Source organism: Lentinus tigrinus, assembly GCF_003813185.1.
Source record: "Lentinus tigrinus ALCF2SS1-7 unplaced genomic scaffold L226scaffold_41, whole genome shotgun sequence".
Lineage (NCBI taxonomy): Eukaryota > Fungi > Basidiomycota > Agaricomycetes > Polyporales > Polyporaceae > Lentinus > Lentinus tigrinus.
In genome coordinates, this window is record NW_027137950.1 from 42,139 (window position 1) to 62,804 (window position 20,666).

General features: G+C 55.4%; 9 protein-coding genes across 9 annotated transcripts; 5 read left to right on the forward strand and 4 right to left on the reverse strand.

Annotated features, from left to right (window-relative positions):
- Window positions 1-25: 25 nt before the first annotated feature.
- L226DRAFT_470851 (MFS general substrate transporter) lies at window positions 26-2,487 on the forward strand (the record flags this gene model as incomplete). The annotated part of the gene is made up of 7 exons (XM_067676341.1): window positions 26-129; window positions 182-244; window positions 296-433; window positions 890-963; window positions 1,022-2,088; window positions 2,146-2,253; window positions 2,308-2,487. The coding sequence occupies 7 exons, from the start codon at window positions 26-28 to the stop codon at window positions 2,485-2,487; spliced, it is 1,734 nt and encodes a 577-aa protein (XP_067530566.1).
- L226DRAFT_539233 (uncharacterized protein) lies at window positions 2,213-3,191 on the reverse strand. Its single transcript, XM_067681647.1, has 4 exons — window positions 2,937-3,191; window positions 2,728-2,872; window positions 2,308-2,644; window positions 2,213-2,253 (listed from the first exon to the last, which is right to left on the reverse strand). Exons 1-3 carry the CDS (start codon window positions 3,122-3,124, stop codon window positions 2,603-2,605), a joined length of 375 nt encoding a protein of 124 aa, XP_067530567.1. The 5' UTR covers window positions 3,125-3,191; the 3' UTR covers window positions 2,213-2,253; window positions 2,308-2,602.
- Window positions 3,192-3,831: 640 nt separating this feature from the next.
- On the forward strand, window positions 3,832-5,680 carry L226DRAFT_493426 (uncharacterized protein). The gene is made up of 3 exons (XM_067677438.1): window positions 3,832-4,134; window positions 4,193-4,461; window positions 4,525-5,680. Exons 1-3 carry the CDS (start codon window positions 3,995-3,997, stop codon window positions 5,484-5,486), a joined length of 1,371 nt encoding a protein of 456 aa, XP_067530568.1. The 5' UTR covers window positions 3,832-3,994; the 3' UTR covers window positions 5,487-5,680.
- A 218-nt stretch (window positions 5,681-5,898) lies between these two features.
- On the reverse strand, window positions 5,899-7,168 carry L226DRAFT_539236 (NAD(P)-binding protein). The gene is made up of 4 exons (XM_067681648.1): window positions 7,060-7,168; window positions 6,542-6,994; window positions 6,424-6,482; window positions 5,899-6,368 (listed from the first exon to the last, which is right to left on the reverse strand). The coding sequence occupies exons 1-4, from the start codon at window positions 7,088-7,090 to the stop codon at window positions 6,042-6,044; spliced, it is 870 nt and encodes a 289-aa protein (XP_067530569.1). The 5' UTR covers window positions 7,091-7,168; the 3' UTR covers window positions 5,899-6,041.
- Window positions 7,169-7,915: 747 nt separating this feature from the next.
- L226DRAFT_514965 (uncharacterized protein) lies at window positions 7,916-9,612 on the reverse strand (the record flags this gene model as incomplete). The annotated part of the gene is made up of 2 exons (XM_067678430.1): window positions 7,916-9,234; window positions 9,288-9,612. The coding sequence occupies 2 exons, from the start codon at window positions 9,610-9,612 to the stop codon at window positions 8,240-8,242; spliced, it is 1,320 nt and encodes a 439-aa protein (XP_067530570.1). The 3' UTR covers window positions 7,916-8,239.
- A 1,732-nt stretch (window positions 9,613-11,344) lies between these two features.
- On the reverse strand, window positions 11,345-13,501 carry L226DRAFT_514967 (uncharacterized protein). The gene is made up of 4 exons (XM_067678431.1): window positions 13,267-13,501; window positions 12,890-13,245; window positions 12,572-12,831; window positions 11,345-12,518 (listed from the first exon to the last, which is right to left on the reverse strand). The coding sequence occupies exons 2-4, from the start codon at window positions 13,042-13,044 to the stop codon at window positions 11,428-11,430; spliced, it is 1,506 nt and encodes a 501-aa protein (XP_067530571.1). The 5' UTR covers window positions 13,045-13,245; window positions 13,267-13,501; the 3' UTR covers window positions 11,345-11,427.
- A 770-nt stretch (window positions 13,502-14,271) lies between these two features.
- Window positions 14,272-15,923, forward strand: L226DRAFT_514969 (uncharacterized protein; the record flags this gene model as incomplete). Its single annotated transcript, XM_067678432.1, has 3 exons — window positions 14,272-14,435; window positions 14,502-14,770; window positions 14,834-15,923. 3 exons carry the CDS (start codon window positions 14,272-14,274, stop codon window positions 15,862-15,864), a joined length of 1,464 nt encoding a protein of 487 aa, XP_067530572.1. The 3' UTR covers window positions 15,865-15,923.
- A 1,238-nt stretch (window positions 15,924-17,161) lies between these two features.
- L226DRAFT_259703 (uncharacterized protein) lies at window positions 17,162-19,010 on the forward strand. Its single transcript, XM_067673356.1, has 5 exons — window positions 17,162-17,211; window positions 17,266-17,557; window positions 17,611-17,974; window positions 18,034-18,265; window positions 18,334-19,010. The coding sequence occupies exons 2-5, from the start codon at window positions 17,341-17,343 to the stop codon at window positions 18,616-18,618; spliced, it is 1,098 nt and encodes a 365-aa protein (XP_067530573.1). The 5' UTR covers window positions 17,162-17,211; window positions 17,266-17,340; the 3' UTR covers window positions 18,619-19,010.
- Window positions 19,011-19,402: 392 nt separating this feature from the next.
- L226DRAFT_575101 (uncharacterized protein) lies at window positions 19,403-20,255 on the forward strand (the record flags this gene model as incomplete). Its single annotated transcript, XM_067685153.1, has 4 exons — window positions 19,403-19,547; window positions 19,758-19,855; window positions 19,914-20,012; window positions 20,079-20,255. 4 exons carry the CDS (start codon window positions 19,403-19,405, stop codon window positions 20,253-20,255), a joined length of 519 nt encoding a protein of 172 aa, XP_067530574.1.
- Window positions 20,256-20,666: the final 411 nt, after the last annotated feature.

Consider the following 20,666-nt stretch of genomic DNA (forward strand, 5'->3'; position numbering starts at 1 on the left):
ATACGACTACGACTGAATACGCATCATGACCGACGCCAGTCTTGACTACGGAGACATCGACTTCCCCAAGTTCGACAAACAAAAGTACCACAGGCACCTGAGGGGTTGGTTCAGCTATGCGTTCGCCAGGTGGGTTGCTCATTACTTGAAACTAACAAGACATCTAAGCCACGGGCCAAAGCGAGGTGTTCGTCATTGTTTCCTTGACCCTATTCCTGCCTATATGTCTCGAGCAGTTCGCTCGGTGAGTACGTCAAACCCATCCTCGTATGAACTTATGCTCATTTCAGAACAGTGATAATGGCTACTTGCTTCCCGACAAGACCGAACCGTGCAGTACTGCCGTGGTACTGCCCGCCGCGAACGACTCGGAAGGAGATGCACGCTGCGTGGTGAAGCTCGGATGGCTCTGGATAGACAGTGCGAGCTTCAGGTACGTTCTCCCTCATATCAGTCGTTTCATTCTGGCTGTTGTTGGGGATCTCTTTCTCTGCTTCGATGTTGCGAAGGTTTCAAATTTGGGCCGAGTCTCGCAGCCCTGAATAGACCAAGAGGAGATGCCTCGGAGCTGAAGCTTGATAGTTCCGTGCTTGGATGGAGTGTGCGTCATGAGCTCTCGCAGTAGCGGATATATGCGTTTCAGACAACGCATACACTGGCATATGTGCGGGCAGGCCGTTGATTGAGACCTCGTTATATGCTTGACACTCAAACTCGGGAATCACGTATATTCTTCCATCTGCGCGGCGCTCTTGTAGCAGTGAAAATATGCGTCTCAAAGCATGCATACACTGGCATATATGCGTGCAGGCAGCTGCTTGAAACTCTTCGTTCTGTGTTTTACACTCACACTCGAATGTCGCACATACTCACATTCGGATATTATCAGTTTGTACGTCTACTCAACATCCGTTGCCCTGCAAGCTCTCACAGTGATTTCCATGGGTGGGATAGCAGATCATCGTGAGTCTTCATCTCCAGTGAGCGTATCATATGATTAAATGACTTTTGTGCCACACAGCACCTCACCGTAAATTACTGCTACTCACATTTGCTGCCCTTGGTTCCTTCTCCGCCATTCTCTTCCTCCTCCTTCCATCCTCGTCGCCGGTATGGCCCCTGGTTGCGCCCCTGGCGATCTTCGCAAACGTCGGGTTTGGCGCATCCATTGTTGCTCTCAACGCATACATCCCGACACTGGCACATAGCTCTCAGGAGGTTGTCACCGCCCGTGCCGAACTTGTTGAGCTACAACGATCCTACCCTCACGCTGCGGACGAACACACAGACAGTGAGCATGCCAGTGAGTCTGACGCACCTCTCCTCGGCTCCGAAGCACACAACAGCCACCCTGCCGTGAACACGGCGAAGGAGAAGCACGACAAGCTGCTCTCTGCCACTACGTCCCGCATATCCTCGCAGGGCATTGCGCTGGGATACGCCGCAGGGATCGTCATGCTCCTCCTCGCGCTCATTCCAGTGCGCGCTATGAAGGGCTCTACCGACTCGCTGCGCCTGGCGGTGGGCCTGAGCGGCATCTGGTGGGCACTCTTCTCTCTCCCTGCTGCTGCCTGGCTGCCTGGCGCGTCCGCAATGACTCACGCCGGCGCGGTCGCTGTCGAAGAGGGCGAAGTAGCCAAACCCGAAGACGACACCAACTGGAGTATGTGGCGGGAGATTGTGCGCGCATGGAAGAGGCTGGGCCAGATGCTGCGCTGGCGCGAGATCAAGCGACTCCGGAATACGTTCGTCTACCTCGCAGCGTGGTTCCTGCTCTCAGATGGATTCACCACGATCACGTCGACCGCACTGCTTTTCGCGAAGACGACGTTGCACATGCCGGCTTCATCGCTCATCGTCATCGGAGCTCTCACCCCGACCGCGGGTATCCTCGGGTCCCTCGCCTGGCCTGTCATACAGCGGAGGTTGGGATGGTCGAACCTACGAGTGCTTGTTGTACTCGTAGTGATGGCGTCGGCTATTCCCGCGTATGGCTGTCTTGGGTTCTTGCCGGTCTTCCAGCGATCGAGCGTGAAGTTTGGAGGACTGACGACTCCGGGCGAGATGTACGTGCTTGCGGTGTACTTCGTAAGTCGCGTCCACCGTTCTCGGTTTTAGAGTAGTTGGTCTGACGACGCACATCAGGGCTCCGTCTACGGCGCGTTCCAGGGGTACGCACGAGCGTTCTATGCTGAATTCATCCCACCTGGAGAGGAGGCACGGTGGTACGGCTTGTTCTCGATCACTGACAAGGTGGGTCCTCCTTAAGATCTCATGGAGGCATTGAATGACATCGCTCCTTCTCAGTCCAGCTCGTTCGTGGGCCCACTAATTGTCGGGCTGATCGCCGACACAACTGGGAACATACGATATGCGTTCTTCTTCTTGGTCTTCATGATCTGGTCTGCAGTTCCGATCCTCATGTCCGTCAACGTCGAACGCGGGCGCGACGACGCGCAGCGTTACACGGCGACCGGACAACGGTGATCGCCCTGCCCTTATCTTTTCGTATCATACGGTCTGTGGATCTATTGCTCTCATTCTTTGTACATTATGTCATATCGCTCTTCGCCATTCCTACCATATCACCGCTCTCGAGCCTTCACTGCAAAATCATCGGAATTAGCCTCTGAACGACCGCCAGGTATGATTCACTCTCACTTTCTTCACGCTCACTTCTTTCTCAACCCATACCTTCTCCGGCTTCTCTTCGTCATTCGCATTCAGCTCCGCGTCCCGGTGTACATGGACCCGATCCCAAACCGAGCCATCCGCCTTCCGATAGCGAACCACCCGGTTTTCGCGGTCCCGGTACAGAACCGTCACCCACTCCCCGGATTTGTCATCCTGCTCGTGGAAGTGGTACCCTCCCCTTCAATGCACAATGCCCATCCTCAGCGTGAAAAGGTAGCAGATACGAGGACGAGAAGACGCACGCGATCTCAACATGACACGCGCCTTCTTTCTTGAACCCGAGACGCTTCCGCTCCTCAAGCGCACGGTGGATGCATTGGTTTCGGGTGCGCTCGTCAGTCGAGTACAGCGTGTCGGGCTTGAGCGCGACCGAGCAGGACGTTCTTATCGTATCGCGTGTGATGGCAGTGCGGACAGCGCGAGGTAGCATTGTGCAGTCGGGGGGATTGTGAGTTGAGCTGCGGTAAGGTGCCATGTATACATATAGTGATCGGGTCTGCGTTGGATGGTGGTCAACGTTAGAGTTAGCACATCCAAGGTATGAGGTCAAGCTCCCCTCCGGCAGCATGGTTGAGGATTAGTGAGCGTCGAGCGAAGATGCGTGATGTGAGTGCAGCGTCCAATAATGGGAGTCGTTGAATTCGAACGTTAACCTTCCGAACAGGCTACCGCAGCACAGTGGTGCGTGTGGGCCGCAGTGTCCTACGGACATAATCCTCTCCAGATGTCCACTCACCAGGACATCTGGAAGGGTCCGGAACCACGTCCGAGTCAGGTCATACGGCTTGAACCGCACTTCGGTATGAATATTCGTCCACACTGAATGGAAACCCAACTTCTTAAAGCGTCGAATGACTCGACCTAAACTCAACTGCGCCCAAATTGAGGCATGCTTCCTATTTCCTACCCCAGGAAAGCTGACTCGAATGCGCATGACACGTAATATCGCCTTCCAACGACGTTCAAGTAAGTGTCTTTAATTGTGTCATTCATGACATGTTATCTCTCTTGCTGACGACAACTCAACTTCGATCTGAATCCAAGAGGATTTCTGAGTGCTCTTCTAGGTCTCCGATGCTCTTGCCTTCGCCCGAAATCAACACCACGTTGCACAACTTCGCTCTTCCATTCATCAAGCCTAGTCTGCCGTACGTAAACACATTGTGGTGGAACCATCTGACTAGGTCCACGGCTCCGTACCTCTCCCTCGCGAACGTATATATAGTTCAGCAGCGACCTAGCTTTTCGTCAGCCCCCCGACCGGAGCACAGATATCGTATACACATCTACACGCCTCGAAATGTCTGAACTGCACAACGAAGCCCCTCTTCTGCAACATCTCCGCTCCACCTTGGTTGAGAATACGCCCTTCTGCAGCGGTACTCTCGGGCTGCAGCCAAGGGACTTCACGCTCTACTACGGCAAAGACAAGAATGCACGGTGAGTATCGTCGCTTCCCCTGCACAGACTCCCGCGTTTCTGATCAACATCGATACAGTCAACTGAGCCTTTCCGGCACGTCTACTCGGGACGTCGAGGCTCTCCACGAACTCGAGCAGGCATGCGAACCTGCGACCTTCGGCAGGAACGCGGAGGCCGTGCTTGATGAGGCCTACCGCAAGGCCGGCAAGATGGACTCCGATAACTTCCTTCTCGGCCTCGACGTTGCTCAGTCCCGACTCGTCGACATCGTTCATGCTGGGCTCCTCGCTGGAGAAGACGGGTCCAAGGGGATCAAGGCAGAGCTTTACAAGCTCAACGTCTATGGTACGTCCCTCATCCTTTCCCCCCCCCCCGGCCTGTTCCACCCAGGTCTGACACTTGAAACAGGCAAGGACGCGTTCTTCAAGCCGCACAAGGACACCCCACGTGGAACCGATATGTTCGGCTCTCTCGTGCTTGTCTTCCCGACCCCGCATGAGGGCGGCGCCCTCCTCCTTCGGCACGATGGGAACGAGTGGACGTTCGATGCCGCCAAGCTCCTCTCAGCAGCGGCCCACTACGACTTGAAGCGCATTGCCTACATCGCATTCTTCAGCGACGTCGAGCACGAAGTCCTTCCAGTGACCAGCGGCCACCGTGTGACGATCACATACAATCTCTACTGGGCAGGCCCACCTGCCGTCGCGTTCCCAGACGAGCTGTCCGTCATCCATCCGAAGCACTCCAACTTCGCTGCGGTTGGCGAGGCACTCGTTGAACTGCTCGCCGACCCGACGTTCCTGCCTGAAGGAGGCACACTGGGCTTTGGGCTGCGTCACGCATACCCATTCGAGAAGCGGTGGGAGTACGGCATGCCCAACCCGCTCGAGAAATTGAGCGGATGGCTCAAGGGCAGCGACGCCGCGCTCTTCCGCGCACTTGGGGCGCTCTCGCTCGACCCCAATCCATGGCTCATCGCCAGGACCGAAGATTACGACATCACAGTGATGACGGACCGCGTGGTCAGCATCGGATACACCGAGGAAAACGAGTGCTATTCCATTCTGCGCTATCACAACGGCGTCCGCGTGCTCGAGCAGAACCCCGATGGGACCGTGAAGCGTTCAGAGTGCGAAGATGTCTACGAAAGCACCTACCCCGACGGAGATGGCAAGTCGGTCGTGGTGTTCTGGGTGACGCCGTACGGAAAGAGCAACCAGATCGGCTCCGAGTACACTGCGTACGGCAATGAGCCCTCGAGTGCGTGGATGTATATGACCGTGTCGCTCCTCGTGGACGTCGGCCCCGTTGGCGATCGTGCCAACATAAGTGGCATCGTTGGGGTCACGGCGATGCAGTCCAAGAAGTAGTAATACGGCCGGCTCTCCTTGCTATATCGCTGTAATAATAGTGCACATCGCCGATGACCCGACCGTGTCTCTCGAATATAGCTGAATGGCGCTTCGTATCGTTCACGGATAGTTCAATCACGCATGTTCTGGCGTGCAGCTATTAATCGAATGTTGTATAATCACCCAAAGATGATCCTCACTCGTTCCCCGGAAGTGTCCTGCAGTCTGTTGGTTGTGTTGCGTCTGAGGGACGATGACGACAGCTATCTACGCCGAGGTTTGACGCTTCGTGCAGTCATTGCATCTTTGTCCAGTGCGCTTACACTACTTAGGGCGCTTACGTCGAGACTCCGGATCCAACTCGTCGCAGCAGCAGCAGAAGTCTACAATTTACCCTGGAATAGTCGCGTCTGACTTCAAGCCCGGATGGTGCAGGTCCGTCTGATATCTGTATACAAGACTAACATGTTACTTGATAATAATACACCTTCGCCAGACTGCATGTTTACTACATAAGTGGACGTAACAACACGGTACACCGTGGCTCTAGTGCCCCCCATCCCATCGCATTTATCACTTCTTGTACACGAGATCGCTCGACCACGAACTATACCCCTCCACTATCTTGGCATGCTCCGCCGTGGCATCGGACAGGAACTTCACCGCATCGCGGCCAAGCGGGAACTGGAGGGGCGGATTCGGCAGCCTCGACAGCTCGAAGAGCTTCTCGACGCCCTTGGCCGGATCGTTCAATTCGAACGGCAGATTCTCGGGGTGCGCGTACATCTCGCGCATGACCGCGGTCGGCAAGGAGGGGTCTGTGTATGCCGGATGCTGGGGCGTCCTCTCAACGTTGTTCATGAACTCCGTGACAAATGCGCCGGGCTCAACGGAGGTGAACTGCACGGCAGGTGAGTTTTGACTGGGCAGCTGAGTACGGATAAGTGATGCTCACCTTGATGTTCCACGACGGGCTTACTTCCTTGCTCAAGGTAGCAGTCAGCCCTTCCAGCGCTGCGGAAAGCATATACGTAAGCGGCAGCTCGACATGACAGTCCATTCCCCATTCTCACCGCATTTGCTCGCTGTATAGAACGCCATGAGGGGAATGTTCGCAAAGATCGACGAGGCGCTATTCTGGATCAGGTACCCCCCTTGAGGGCTGTTCTCCTCACGGAAGAACCTGACCGCCTCCTGCGAGACCTGCGCGGCGCCCCAGAAGTTCGTATCGAACATCTTGCGGGCAGAGTCATCCGGGATCGCCTCCGCCTCCCCAGCGACCATGAAGCCGGCGTTGTTGAAGACGACGTCGACGCGGCCGAACGCATCCTTGGCCTTCTGGAACGCGTCCTTGACCTCCTGCTTGTTCGTGACGTCGAGCTTGACGAGGAGGAGCTGTGAGGCGGGGTACTTGGAGGCAAAGTCGGCGAGCGTGTCCGGCTTGCGGAGCGTCGCGACGACCTTGTCGCCGTGCGCCAGTGCGCAGCGTGCCATCTGGAGGCCGAAGCCTGTCGATGTACCAGTAACTGGGCAGTGGGGATGGCCGTCAGCATGCAAACTCCCGGCGGTCGGGAGTCAGACGGTGACTTACTGAGCCAGACACGAGAAGACGAAGAAGACATGTTTTGCGATTGCTTTGCTGAGGATTCGATGGTCATTCTCCATCCATCTTCATGCTGCATATATACTGTACTTCCTGCCGGTGCCTCCAGGGACTTGGCAGTCCGGGCGCCTTCTCAATGGTAAAGACTCTGTTGACGCCTGGATTGCAAGCCGCAACGCCGCGTCACATGCTGACACGGAATGATCACTCCGTCCTTGTGTTCCCCCTACCACACAACGTCAGGCTTCGGCTGTGTGGGAGATTCAAGTGGGTCTCCGCTCACGATATCCCGACCCATGTCAGTAACTTCCGATCGGTATATCGCCACTCAGCACACTCCGTGCTTTGCACGTAGTGGTCACCTTCATCCATTGACGACCGTCGGGATACCTTCGTGGTGGATCAAGCTGCATTCCGTGTACCGGAAACGCGATTGCGAGGCCGCCTACACGCGTACTTACGGCAGAGTGCTCTGCAGTGCATGCGCTTCGTGTTTGGTCGGCATCATGCGTACGGCGGAAACGAGCCCTCGAGCTCTTTCCTGTATATGACTGTGTCGCTCCTCATGGACGTCGGCCCGGCGATCGTGCCAACATCAATGGAATCGTTGGGGTCATGGCGATGCAGTCCAAGAAGAAGTAATGCGACCGGCTCTCCTTGGTATCTTGTTGTAATATTAGTACATATTGCTGGTGACCCGACCATGTCTCTCGAATATAGCTGAATGGCGCTTCGTATCGTTCACAGATAGTTCAATCACCCATGTTCTGGGGAGTGCATACCGGACAATCATTGCTCGAAAGTTGTGATCGGGACAAGGGCAACCACCCAAAGATAGGCGATGAAGTGCATCGAGCGGTGTTGGTAGCATATCAACCCTCCAACCTCTGCAGATAAGTGAGTCGGCGATGTTTTATGACGGAAGATTAAGACGAGGTGGAGATTCACGAGGTGGAGGAACAGGAGGGACGAGATTACTAGCTAACGAAGGCACAGATTACCGAACCCGCTGATGATCAACGGCGCAGACATCTAGTACTGTCTCATACCAATTCTACATGTAGGAGTGCTTTCAGCAACAAAACTGCGTCGTTTACATCGAGGTGGGGTGGAATGCAGCCTGTGGGAGAGAGCGCTATTGGCAGCATTACGTCTCGCCGACAGATTCCTAGTCCTCTTCTTCCTCGTCGTCTTCTTCGTCTTCCTCATCCTCGTCGACAATCCGGGGTGAATGCACTCCATGAACCGCACTGATATCAGTGCGGTTCCCAGCAGGGCCAACGTCAACGAGCAACGCGATGTTCATGTAGAGATACTCGGTGCTCGCCTCGTTGCCGTATGCAACATACTCGGAACGCACTCTGTTCCACTTCTCGCACTCGTTGATCCAATGTACGTCGACAGTCTCTGTTGCACGAGGGCCGTGCTTGTCGCGGCCTGAGTACCATGGGTCTCGCACCTTGGGTGGGGGGCCGAAGTGCTTGGCGACGAGCCCAACACCGCCCTGTTCGAGCAGAAGGTACTCCTCGCAAGTATCGGTGTGGCCGAGCTCGATCATGTGGTCCATCATGATCACCAGCGGGCGATAGTCATAGGACTGGAACAGGAGTCGCAGGAGCGGCTCAAGGGATAGGGCCTTGATCGCTTGGAACAGGGCTGCGTCGCCGCCCTTGAGCCATCGCTGGAGAGTGACGAGGGGATCCTCCATAGACTCGTCCCACACGCTGGGGAAGGGATACGCGTGGCGAAGGCCGAAGCCTAGTGTCCCGCCATCCGGCAAGAACGCGGGGTCGGCGAAGAGCGCACTGAGGATGCTCCCGACCTCAGACGGGCTCTCGTGCAGAGGGTGCAGCACCGACAGGCCAGGCGGTGGTGCAACTCGAGGCGGACCCGCCCAGTACATGTTGTAAGTGATCGTCACGCGGTGGCCGCTCAGCACGCGGATCACCTCGTGCTCCACATCACTGAAGAACGCGACGTAGGCGATCCGCTTCGATGGGGAAGATGCGAGCACTTGAGCAGCGTCGAAGGTCCACTCCTTGCCCTCATGCCGCAGAATGAGCGCACCACCCTCGTGAGGTGTCGGAAACACGACGACGAGCGAGCCGAACATGTCCGTGCCTCGCGGGGTGTCTTTGTGCGGCTTGAAGAAGGCATCTTTACCTGTAGAGACGTTATCCCGGTGTATAAATCAGGTTATGGCTCACTGAGCGCACCGTATACATTGAGCTTATAGAGCTCCGCGCGGACGTCCTTCCGCTCCTCTTTACCGATAAGGAGACCGGTCTTCACAACATCAATGAGGCCTGACTTCTCGGCGTCGAATGGGAGAGAGAATTTGTCGGTATCCATTTTGCCAGCCTTACGGTAGGATTCGTCCAGCACAGTCTCTTGATTCCTGCCGAAAGTGGCCGCTTCGCACGCACTCTCGAGCGCATCGAGCGACTCGATCGAGGACGTAGAGAGATTGATGTACCTGCGGAGTAGCGTGTCATGTGTGAACGGCGTCGGATAGCGGGTAAAGCGTGGCGTACTTCGCATCGGCGTCTACACCGTACCAGAGCGCAAAGTGCTGTTCGGGGATTTCGAGAGTACCACTGGTACAGAAGGGTGCATCGCCGCCAGAGAGTGTGTTGCGAAGACGCTTCAAGAGCGGAGTGACAGAATAAGTCTTTGACGAGCTAGGCATGTTTGTGCGGGAGTGGAGATGGAAGTTCGGTGCAGGAACCGGGGATGACCAGGCTGATATAGGAGGCGGACTTGTGGCTGCGTCGCATCTTCGGGACGTGAGGACGGACTGATCGCGCGCAATATATCAATAAGAAACGAGTCAGAGTGTCCAAAGCGTACAGAAGAGTTGGCGAGCACGCACGTACCAAGAACGCTCTCAGGCTCGGGACCCGTGTATGCAACGTTGGTTGGACCCACAAATCCCAGGATTGCCTTGATAAGGGCGCATTGGCGTCGGCGTGTTCTCAACGTTTCCTCTCGGATCACTTTGTGTGGTGTAATTGGTCTTCGGAAAGGGCCTTGTGACTCGTATCATCCGCTTGAGGAAAGCACTAGCATCCATGACTCGGACTTTGAAAGTGCACAAAAGATATATGGGCAGATAGTGCCGCCATATGGTCGATAAAGGCGTATCCAAACTGTTAAGATGCCAAAACAATCAGGGTACCGCGCCCAGAGAGAAGTTGCTGAAGAGTATACGCACCAAGGTCCAAGTTGCCATGAGCCAAGCCTGCTAACTTCGCACGCCCACGTTGATTGTGATGAATTCCCATTTTCGGAATCCAGAAATGGAACCTCAAGCGCTGAGAGTGACTCACCTTCTACCGGATCCTATGTACATACCACTGACCAGTTCCAGTGATCATCGATGATTGACCTCGAGGCTTGCTCCGATCTCAATCATCATCCAATTCCCAAACGTACGTCAATCAGCGCGCTCTCGGCAGGCTCTCATCTTGCTCATCCTTGTTCTAGACAGCGCGAATATATACCGTACACGGACCATCTTGCATTCTGCAGGATAGATCCTTATTGACGTTCAAGTAGGTGCGACTGACTTCTAAGTCTATTGAATTAAATGATAGAGTGATGAGTGATGAGTCGACGACCTTGTCGCCGTGCGCCAGTGCACAGCGTGCCATCTGGAGGCCGAAGCCCGTCGATGTACCAGTAACTGGGCAGTGGGGATGGTCGTCAGCATGCAAGCTCCCGGCGGTCGATAGTCAGTCGTGACTTACTGAGCCAGACACGAGAAGATGGCGATGACATGTTTTGCGATTGCTTTGCTGAGGATTCGATGGTCATTCTCCGTCCATCTTCATGCTGCGTATACTGTAGTGACTGTACTTCCTGCCGGTGCCCCTCAGAGGCTTGGCAGTTCGGGCACTTCTCATGGTCACCACCCTGTTGATGCCGGATTTCAAAGCCGCAGCGGCGCGGAGGCGGAGCGATGATCACGCCCCTTTGTGTACGCATGGAGGGTATTGGTATGAGACCGGGGTTAGTGGACGGCGCTTGACTTGCCGCTTTCGGACTTGAAGTGGCTGTTGTCATACGATCCCATGATCGCTATGTGCCTCGTTCCTGTATGTCATATGACCTGCTTTGCTCTTCTGTTGTACCGTAACTCTCGTCAGTGGCAAGCTGTGCCCGCGAGTTTCGTCAGATTGTCTCAGTCTGATTACCTATAGCTCTCGAGATACGAAGTTTCTCCTACTCAACTTCTCCGCGGCGTGTCTCGTTCCGCTCGGTCTCCTCAACGCTTTCCCATCGATAACCTAAGACCGGTAAGCTACTCTTCTTCTCGTCCGACTCCATACTATACAAATCCGAGTCGTGTTGGTCTCATCTTTGTCCTTCTTCCTCTTCCCTGTCCTCTTCGTCCTCTACTCCCTCTTCTGCCTCGTCCTCGTCCTCTTCTCCCTCTTCTGCCTCGTCCTCGTCCACATCCGAATCTGAATATGCAATGTGCTCATCCTTGAGGATACGGGGCGAATTAACCCCTTGAACGGCACTGATATCAGTGCGGTTCCCAGCAGGCCCAACGTCGACGAGCAGCGCGATACGCATATAGAGATACGCGATGCTCGACTCGTTGCCATATGCAATATACTCGGAACACACTCCGTTCCACTTTTCGCACTTGTTGACCCAGTGAACATCGACAGCCTCCCTTGCACGAAAGACCCGGTCCGAGTCGTAGCCGTTGTCTCGTCGCTTCTTGCGCGAGGGCCCGAATTGCTTGGCGACGAGCCCAACGCCGCCCCGATCGTGGAGGAGAACGTACTCCACGTCCTCAAGAGTTTCATTCCACCAACTAGGGTCGATCATATGGTCCATCATGATGACCAGCGGGGGACATAGTTCGGACTCGTACACGAGTCGCAGGAGCGGCTCGAGGGACTGCGCCTCGACCGCTTGGAACAGGGCTGCATCGCCGCCCTTGAGCCATTCCTCGAGAGAGACGAGAGGATCCTCCATAGACCCGTCCCACACCCTGGGGAAGGGATACGCGTGGCGGAGGCCGAAGCCTAGTGTCCCGCCATCCGGCAAGAACGCGGGGTCGGCGAGGAGCGCACTGAGGATGCTCTCGACCTCAGACGGGCTCTCACGAAGAGGGTGCAGAACCGACAGGCCAGGCGGTGGTGCAACTCGAGGCGGACCCGCCCAGTACAGGTTGTAAGTGATCGTCACGCGGTGGCCGCTCAGCACGCGGGTCACCTCGTGCTCCACATCACTGAAGAACGCGACGTAGGCGATCCGCTTCGATGGGGAAGATGCGAGCACTTGAGCAGCGTCGAAGATCCACTCCTTGCCCTCGTGCCGCAGAATGAGCGCACCACCCTCGTGAGGTGTCGGAAACACGATGACGAGCGATCCGAACATGTTCGTGCCTCGCGGGGTGTCTTTGTGCGGCTTGAAAAAGGCATCTTTACCTGTAGAAACGTTAGCCCGGTCTATAAATAAGGTTATGGATCACTGAACGTACCGTATACATTGAGCTTATAGAGCTCCGCACCAACGTAATTCTGCTCCCTTTCCCCGATAAGGAGACCGGTCTTCACAACATCGATGAGGCCTGACTTCTCGACGTCGAATGGGAGAGAGAACTTGTCGGTATCCATTTTGCCAGCTTTACGATAGGATTCGTCGAGCACGGTCTCTTGATTCCTGCCGAAAGTGGCGGCCTCGCACGCACTCTCGAGCGCGTCGAGCGACTCGGACGAGGATGTAGAGAGATCGACCTGCCTGCAGAGCAGCGGGTCATTTGGGAACTGCGTGGGGTAGCGTATGAAGCGTGGCATACCTCGCATCGTTGCCTAAACCATACCAGAGTGAGAAGTGCTGCTCGGGGATTTCCAGAGTGCCGCTGGTGCAGAAGGGTGCAGCGTCGCCGGAGAGTGTGTTGCAAAGACGTTTCAAGAGCGGAGTGACAGGATATTTCCTCGACGAGCTAGGCATGTTTGTGTGGGAGTGGGGATAGAATGACGGTGCAGGAAAGGATGGTCAGGCTAATCACGTAGGAGGCGGACTTTGTGGTCGCGGCTCATCTTATGGACGCGAGGACGAACTGATTGATCGCATACACGTTGGTTAGAAGCAAGTCAGAGTCTCCGAAGCATCCGCAAGGACGTCAGAGCACGGACGTTTCCAGAACTGTGAGTCACATTCTCAGGCTCGGGACCCGGATATGCGCTGGTTGGACCCACAAATTGCAGGATTGCGCTGATAAGGACATGTTGGCGTAGGCGTGTTTTCAATGTTGGCCCTCAGATCACTTCTTACGTGGTATTTGATCTTCTGGACGAGCCCTGTGACTCCCAGTATGCGCTCGAGGAAAGCACTGGCGTCCATGACTGACTTGCAAAGTCCACATCGGCAGATCATGCGTTATATCGTCGATGAAAGCGTATCAAAGCTGTTTCAATGGCATGTCAGATAGTTTACCCGGTGAAGACAGAAGGATATTATCGAAAAGAGTCAATGAACCGTATACTTACGCACCAAGACCAAGTTGCGGGTCGTGCCAACACACGCGCGCTCGCCGTTTGATGAGTTTCCCATTCTTAGAATCCAGAAATGGAACATCGAGCGCTGAGAGTGACTCACCTCCTAGCGGCGACGTGTTCCAGTTCCAGCAATGATCGATACTTGACCTCGAGCCTCGCTCTGATCTGAATCATGATCCAAATCCCGAGAGTACGTCAAGTAGCGCGCCCTTGGTTGGCTCACCCTTGTTCTAGCCAGCGCGGATATATGCCGTACATATTGAATTCTGAAGGTTGGCTTTGACCGCTCTCTTGGTTCAACGTTGACGTTCAAGCAGGTGCGACTGACTTTTCACTACATTGAATAAATGATAGAGTGATGAGTCGCCACGACCAAGCCAAATCCCTGGCTGAAGCACCATAGTGTGCTACTTCAATGGTCATCTTGGGCCTCCGATCGAACGCCGCATGTACAGGAGCCGAATGCACGCGTAACAGGCGTGCAACCAATTTACGTGTAATAAAGCTGGCGAAGGACCCGATCGACTCACACGTTGCGGTACCCCAAGTGGTACTTGTATCTCCTCAGGACCGTCGATATCCAAACAGATCCTTGGCACCTCCGAATACGCCTACGACACGACGTCTTGCAAGTATGGCATCGCCGACACCCAGCACTTGCTCATCCGAGTCTGAGCTCATGTCTGATGGGCCTTCAACCCCCGAACCCCCTGCGACCTCCGATTCACCTTTGTCACTGCGTCTCCGTGCCACGCTAGGGGAGAACCCGCCGTTCTGCAGCGGCACGCTAGGCCTGCAACCCGCCGACTTTACGCTTTACTACGGCAAAGGCAAGGACGCACGGTGAGCCTGTCTCATTCCACGCACCCCGGGACTCTAGCTGATCAGTATCTGTTACCTCATACCCAGTCAGCTCGACCTGTCTGGCACTTCCGCGCAGGATGTCGAGGCACTCGACGAACTCGAGAAGGCGTGCGAAGCCGCGACGTTCGGCAGGAACGCCGAAGCCGTGCTTGACGAGACCTACCGCAAGGCCGGCAAGATGGACTCAGATAAGTTTCTCCTCGGACTCGACGTTGATAAGTCCCGACTCGTCGATATCGTCCGCGCCGGATTGCTCGCTGGGAACGATGAAAGGAGGGCGATCAGAGCGGAGCTCTACAAGCTCAACGTCTATGGTACGTCCTTTCGTCTCCAATCATTTCACCCAGGTCTGACTCGGACCCTGGACACACTGACAGGCAAGCACGCGTTCTTCAAGCCCCACAAAGACACCCCACGCGGCGCCGATATGTTCGGCTCTCTCGTGATTGTCTTCCCGACTCCTCATGAAGGAGGAGCGCTCGTCCTTCGGGACGAGGGGGACGAGTGGACGTTCGATGCCGCCCTTCTCCTCTCAGCGACAGCCCATTATGAGATGAAGCGCATCGCCTACATCGCTTTCTTCAGTGATGTCGAGCACGAAGTCCTTCCAATCACGAGCGGCCACCGTGTGACGATCACGTACAACCTATACTGGGCAGGCCCACCTGCCGTCGCGTTCCCCGACGAGCTGACCATCATCTACCCGAAGCACTCCAACTTCTCCGCGATCGGCGAGGCTCTCGTAGAGCTGCTCGCTGACCCGACTTTCCTACCTCAGGGAGGCACGCTCGGCTTTGGGCTGCGCCATGCATACCCATTCGAGACGCGATGGAAACGGGGTATGCCCAACCCGCTCGACACATTGCGTGGGTGGCTGAAGGGCAGCGACGCTGCGCTCTTGCGTGCTCTCCAAGCGCTCTCGCTCGACCCTCTTCTGCGTCTGATTTCCCGGGACGCCAAGTACCACATAGACGTGATGCTGGACCGCATGCTCAGTCTCGGAAACCTCTATAATGAGCCGAGCGAGTTGTGCCTCATGCTCCTGCGCCACATTGGCGGCATCCGCCTGGTCGAGATGAATTTCGACGGCACCCCAAACAACAGATTCTCTCACCACCTCAAGTATGTGCGGTATGAGCTGGAAGAAGCGACGTCAGCGCAAGTGTACTGGGTCACCAAGTGTGGCGATGTGAAGGGCAACTTGATTGGCTCCCAGTACACTGCGTTCGGCAACGAGCCGACGACTGCGTACCTGTATTTGACTCCGTCGCTCTTTGTGGATGTCGGTCCTGCTGGCGACCGTGCCAATGTTGCTGAGGGCGTCGCAGGAGTGAAGGCAGCGCAAGCGCAGGTGCAAGCCAGACTCGAGGAGGCCAGGGCCAAGGCAAAGAAGAGAACTCGCGCTTAGCTTAGTGTATATGCTGTACATCGATAGACCCGAATACCGCAGTTTCTAATGTAAGCTACAGTACGCTGGATGTATGATTAGCCCGCCGTTCTGGGTCTCGTACCAAAATGGCAAGTCAAGCGCCGGTCACGGATGACAGCGCAATATCTCCCCTTGCCAATGCCACGTTACGCAGCGACTCCCCTGGATTCCCGCTTACCATCTTTCTTCACATCTCACCGATCTTCTCTGAGATGATCTCGCTCACTACGATATAGGATAAATCATACGGGCCTGCGACTATTCATGCTGCACATTCCTAGATTCATCGCTGAGTCGAATGCGCACGACACGTAAAACGTCCACTGCAGGAAGCCGTTCATGATCAAGTAAGTGTCTAAGATTGGATAATAAATGGTTGCCTCTCTCGCATCGAAGTACCGCAGATCTGGCTGTTTGTCTCAGGTGCCCTCGCCTGACCTCCACACTACGGTCTACGTTGCATCCCTGCAGCTTCGCACTTCTGTTCATCAGGCCTACTCCGCTGTACATAAACATGATCGTGGGCGATTCAGCTGAGCAGATTCCCGGCTCCGTGTCTGACTTCATATATCAACTCACCTGGCTTCTTGCCAGCCCACTTCCTGGCAGCTCTCACGTATCGATACCTCGAGCTGGCTCGACTACACAACGAAGCATTTCTCCTACAACATCTCCGCTCTACCTTGGCTGATGACACGCCCTTCTGCAGCGGTACTCTTGGGCTGCAGCCAGGGGACTTCACGCTATACTGTGGCAAAGACGAGAACGCACGACGAGTACTACTATCGTCTCGAGTTCCGCACAGGCTCCCGCGTTTCTGATCAACGTCGATATAGTCAACTGAGTCTTTCCGGTACATCTCATCGGGACGTGGAGGCTCTTCACAAATTCGAGCAGGCGTGCGAACCTGCGACGTTCGGTAGGAATGCCGATGCCGTGCTTGACGAGACGTACCACAAAGCAGGCAAGATGGACTCTGACAACTTTATTCTCGGCCTCCTCGTGGACGTTGGCCCCGTTGGCCACCGTGCCAACGTCAGTGGCATCGTTGGGATCACAACGATGTAGTCCAAGAAGAAGTGATACGACAAGCTCTCTCTTGTTGTAGTACTATCATAATTCGCATGCTCAAGTTCGTGCTGCCCAGCGTTCATCTATGTAGTCCGGGTTAGGGTTGGTTTGGTCCAGGCTCTTCAACCGGCCTCAGGTCTCTCCCTCCCCCCGAGTTAGCCTTTCCTCCTTCAAATGATGTCGCTGTCGGATCCCCTGCAAGCATACGTAGATGCTGATTGTGTGCTCGTCAAAAGGCGTCGGCTTGACTTGAACGTGTGTACCACTTCCAAATCGCCTTCTTCTTGCCCCTAACAGCCAGGTGCATAGGCTTCGGAGTGGAGGCCGTGCAAGGGCGAACACTGGGTCAGTTTCAAAAATGACTGGTGGGGTGATGCTGGCAAGATGCGCCTTCAATCCCAGAACGAAATCATCCAAATCGCGCAGGCGGATGTCTGGGAGTACCTCGGTATCACCAGCGCCACGCGTGGCTCCCTCTATATACGCTCCGAATACAAGTCGATGTATGAACGTCTATGCAACTCCCACAAGTGGCTCGACCCGCTCGATATTGACCCGCCTTATATCCCCGGTGTCATCGTCACTGGACAACCTGGCATTGGTGCGTCAGGGCCTCACGGCGGTTTTCGAAAGTTGACGTATAGTCGATCATAGGCAAATCTTACTTCTCTGTCTACGCCCTCCTCCAGCGGATGGCGGATGAGCAACCTGTTGTGTTCTTCACGAGAAGGGGATGGGCCGTCTACGTCGACGACAGCGGCATCCGGCGGACCTCGATTTCATCGATTGACGCCCCGGTCGACTTTCCGCTTGTGTCCTATGCTCCGCCTGCCTCGCGAATTTGGGCTCTCATTGACGCTCCCGTAGCCAAAGGACCCATTCCCGACGCGATCATCGCTTCATCTATGTTCTATGTACTCTGTGCCTCTCCGGAACGCTCGACGTATACGCACCTCTTGAAACAGTCCGCGCGCGAATTCTACATGGATCCGTGGACAGACCAAGAACTCTTTGCGATGTGACTGTCATTCATTATTCTTCCTTCTACCTCAATGATACTAAAATATCGGGTCCCAGGTTCACACTTACTGCGAGACCATCGGACCATCGACCGAGTCTCGAATGGGTACGGGACATGCGGTCGGAATTCGGTCCATGCCCACGCGACTTGGTCCTTGCGGCGCGTGATCGTGAAAGGGTCAAAAGAGACATCACGCGCGCCATCACGTCTTCTAGCATGAAGCTCCTCTTCAACCTACCGGAAGATGCAACGACGCCATTAGACGTCGCCTCCGACGAACTCATCCTGGTGAGAAGAGATCGTGGTCTAGACCCCGCCGTGCTGGAGTCCGATATCCCTGTTGTCACCTTTAAAAGCGCGTGGATCTTCGAAGGAGTGAGGGCCAAGTACTTGAAGGGGCTCGAGGTGCAGGATGCGGAGCGACTCTACCGGCATTGCAGGTTCGGACTTATTCAGACGACGGTGCTCGCCCCCATCGTCTTCGAGGGCCTGGCTCTCAAGCTGCTCTGCACCACCCCTACTTCTGGACAGGACCGCTTCCGTGGCTACGCGCGTATGTTCCCCACCACTACCCAGTACAAGAAGTCTCCCCATCGCTTCGAATTCCGGAACCGTTTCCACGGCTCCACTCTAGCAGTTGACGAAGATCGCGCAGTCCAACTTATTGCAGACGCAACCCTGCAGTCAAACGCGTCTTCACTGTATGCAGGCCGGTGCCCCGGAATCCCGGCGCGCATGAACCTCCACACCTACTCAGATACGCATACGATGGAACTTACCGCCGGAAAGTGCTTCATTCCCGCAGCCCCTAGCAACGCACTCTTCGATGCTTACTTCGTAGCGGTGACCCCCCAATCGGCCACTCTTTGGATCGTGCATGTGGCGGTCAGTCGCGCCCATACAGGGACGATAATACCCGAGTTTGGGACAGTCAAGGAAGTGGTCGCGAAGGCGAAGAAGAGCTATGGTACCGTCAAAGTCAAGTACCTGCTGATCGCACCGTTCCGGGAGGCCCTTTCCGTGCAGTGGAACATGGCGGCGGAGCTGGCTGAGGTGCCAGTGCTAGTGGACAGTGAGGTCTTTGTTCAGTTCATCGCCGCCTTCCCCCAGTTTTCGGTGGAAGAAGTTCTGGGTCGCGCTAGTTGCTAAACGTGCAATCCTGCTAGGACAAACCCACCACTATGCAGCTGGACCTTCATACCGCTCTCCCCTCTTTTTACGTTTGGTGTAGCCGTTCTGACGCCGTATACCGGTCAGACGAACCAGACTGGCTCCGAGTACACTGCGTACCGCAGGATGTATGGCCGCCCCATTGTCACGTGATCGACACGACAATTGTCATGTGACCGTGCTGGAGTTCGCCTGCCCCTGAACGCAAGCTTGCTCGTCCTCTCACCAACTCCCACCACGCCTCGCCCTTCCGCGATGGCAGGACACAATGCGAGAGAAACTGTTCTTCCAGGCAAAGACTACAACGTACCACGACCTCCACCAATCACGACAGACGTGCCGACTGCGCAAAATGTTGTGGCTGCAGACCGATCTAGGCGGAATGTCACGACAGAGGGATGTGAGTCGCGGCAGTTCCTCCTGTCGCTGTGACCCTTGACACCTGCGACTCATTGACAAATGCGGCGGATGACGAAGCTATTGCGGCCGCAATACGCTATGAAGTGCAAGTCCCTGGCTCAAGTGCTTCACGTACGTGCCTCTTATACTTCCATTGGGCTTCCATCTGAACATTTGGGGTAAGCTCCTTGGCTACAACCTATTATCATAGGCCTAGAAGATCGGTTGGATGCCCTCGCACAGAGACTCGAAGGGCAGATTCAAGATATCAAGGCAATTGCCGTCAAGACTCACATTGCATGGGCAAAGGTACGCCTTCACCACGTCCGTATAACACCTATGCTCAAGCAGGCTCAAACGCGTGCAGCGCGACAACCTGGTCTTCAGTGCCGGCCAGCTCGTGGAAGTGCCGTTCCCTGACGGCCTTTTCCCATGGAATTGCGAAGTCGAAGGCCCGAGTCACGATGTGAGTACCCGGGCCCCTTACTCTGCTAGCCCGACGAGCATCTCTGAAGCAGCCGATGCGCCATAGCGGGTCAAACTTCCTCCCCTCACCTCCCTTGCAGTCATCGATGGGCTGACCGCGCCTCAGTCGTATGGCTACTTTAGGGGCTACTACCCTGATACGGCTCAGGTGCCCCAAGTGGCCATTCGCAAGGAGCAGATTAAGATTGCAGTTGGGCTGAGACGGGATGTTATGGCTGGTTGACCCAAAGCAGTTTAGCCCGTGTCCGAGGGTCTTATAGTGCGCATATATGTAGCATGCATATGGAAATGTGACACACTCGCCGGTATCTACATGCCCAGAGCGGTGTTTGGAAGTCTAGGACATCGATTTCGGAGGTCGGGACTCGGAGGTCGTCGTCGGTCGCGAACAGGCCCAGGTAACCATCGTCGCCATGTCACGATCTCGTACAGCATCCAACGGGGCCGGGCCCACCACCAGGCGTCCCGCATCTACCTGGACGGTCAAGGAGAGAACTCGCACTTACGTAGCTGAGTGGATTTGACACTGCACACATGCACCTATGCACAGCACCGCAGCTTACTAGTGATAACGGAACCCAGCCCGGGAGAAAGTGAAGCGTGGCATATGCCTGCCTGGCTGACTATATTCCTA

Excerpts from the sequence above, each read along its gene's own strand:
- L226DRAFT_514967 (XM_067678431.1), bottom strand. The coding sequence starts at position 13,044 with ATGCCTAGCTCGTCGAGGAAATATCCTGTCACTCCGCTCTTGAAACGT. Across the intron at positions 12,832-12,889 it reads GGTTTAGGCAACGATGCGAG|GCAGGTCGATCTCTCTACAT; the intron begins GTATGCCACGCT and ends GCTGCTCTGCAG. Across the intron at positions 12,519-12,571 it reads CTATAAGCTCAATGTATACG|GTAAAGATGCCTTTTTCAAG; the intron begins GTACGTTCAGTG and ends ACGTTTCTACAG.
- L226DRAFT_259703 (XM_067673356.1), top strand. The coding sequence starts at position 17,341 with ATGCGCCTTCAATCCCAGAACGAAATCATCCAAATCGCGCAGGCGGAT. Across the intron at positions 17,975-18,033 it reads GACCAAGAACTCTTTGCGAT|GTTCACACTTACTGCGAGAC; the intron begins GTGACTGTCATT and ends ATCGGGTCCCAG. Across the intron at positions 18,266-18,333 it reads CCTCCGACGAACTCATCCTG|CGCGTGGATCTTCGAAGGAG; the intron begins GTGAGAAGAGAT and ends CACCTTTAAAAG.
- L226DRAFT_539233 (XM_067681647.1), bottom strand. The coding sequence starts at position 3,124 with ATGCTACCTCGCGCTGTCCGCACTGCCATCACACGCGATACGATAAGA. Across the intron at positions 2,873-2,936 it reads GCGTGTCATGTTGAGATCGC|GGGAGGGTACCACTTCCACG; the intron begins GTGCGTCTTCTC and ends TGTGCATTGAAG. Across the intron at positions 2,645-2,727 it reads ATGTACACCGGGACGCGGAG|CTGGCGGTCGTTCAGAGGCT; the intron begins CTGAATGCGAAT and ends AGTGAATCATAC.
- L226DRAFT_539236 (XM_067681648.1), bottom strand. The coding sequence starts at position 7,090 with ATGTCTTCTTCGTCTTCTCGTGTCTGGCTCA. Across the intron at positions 6,995-7,059 it reads GTCTTCTCGTGTCTGGCTCA|TTACTGGTACATCGACAGGC; the intron begins GTAAGTCACCGT and ends CCCACTGCCCAG. Across the intron at positions 6,483-6,541 it reads CTATACAGCGAGCAAATGCG|CGCTGGAAGGGCTGACTGCT; the intron begins GTGAGAATGGGG and ends TGCTTTCCGCAG.
- L226DRAFT_493426 (XM_067677438.1), top strand. The coding sequence starts at position 3,995 with ATGTCTGAACTGCACAACGAAGCCCCTCTTCTGCAACATCTCCGCTCC. Across the intron at positions 4,135-4,192 it reads GGCAAAGACAAGAATGCACG|TCAACTGAGCCTTTCCGGCA; the intron begins GTGAGTATCGTC and ends ACATCGATACAG. Across the intron at positions 4,462-4,524 it reads TTACAAGCTCAACGTCTATG|GCAAGGACGCGTTCTTCAAG; the intron begins GTACGTCCCTCA and ends CACTTGAAACAG.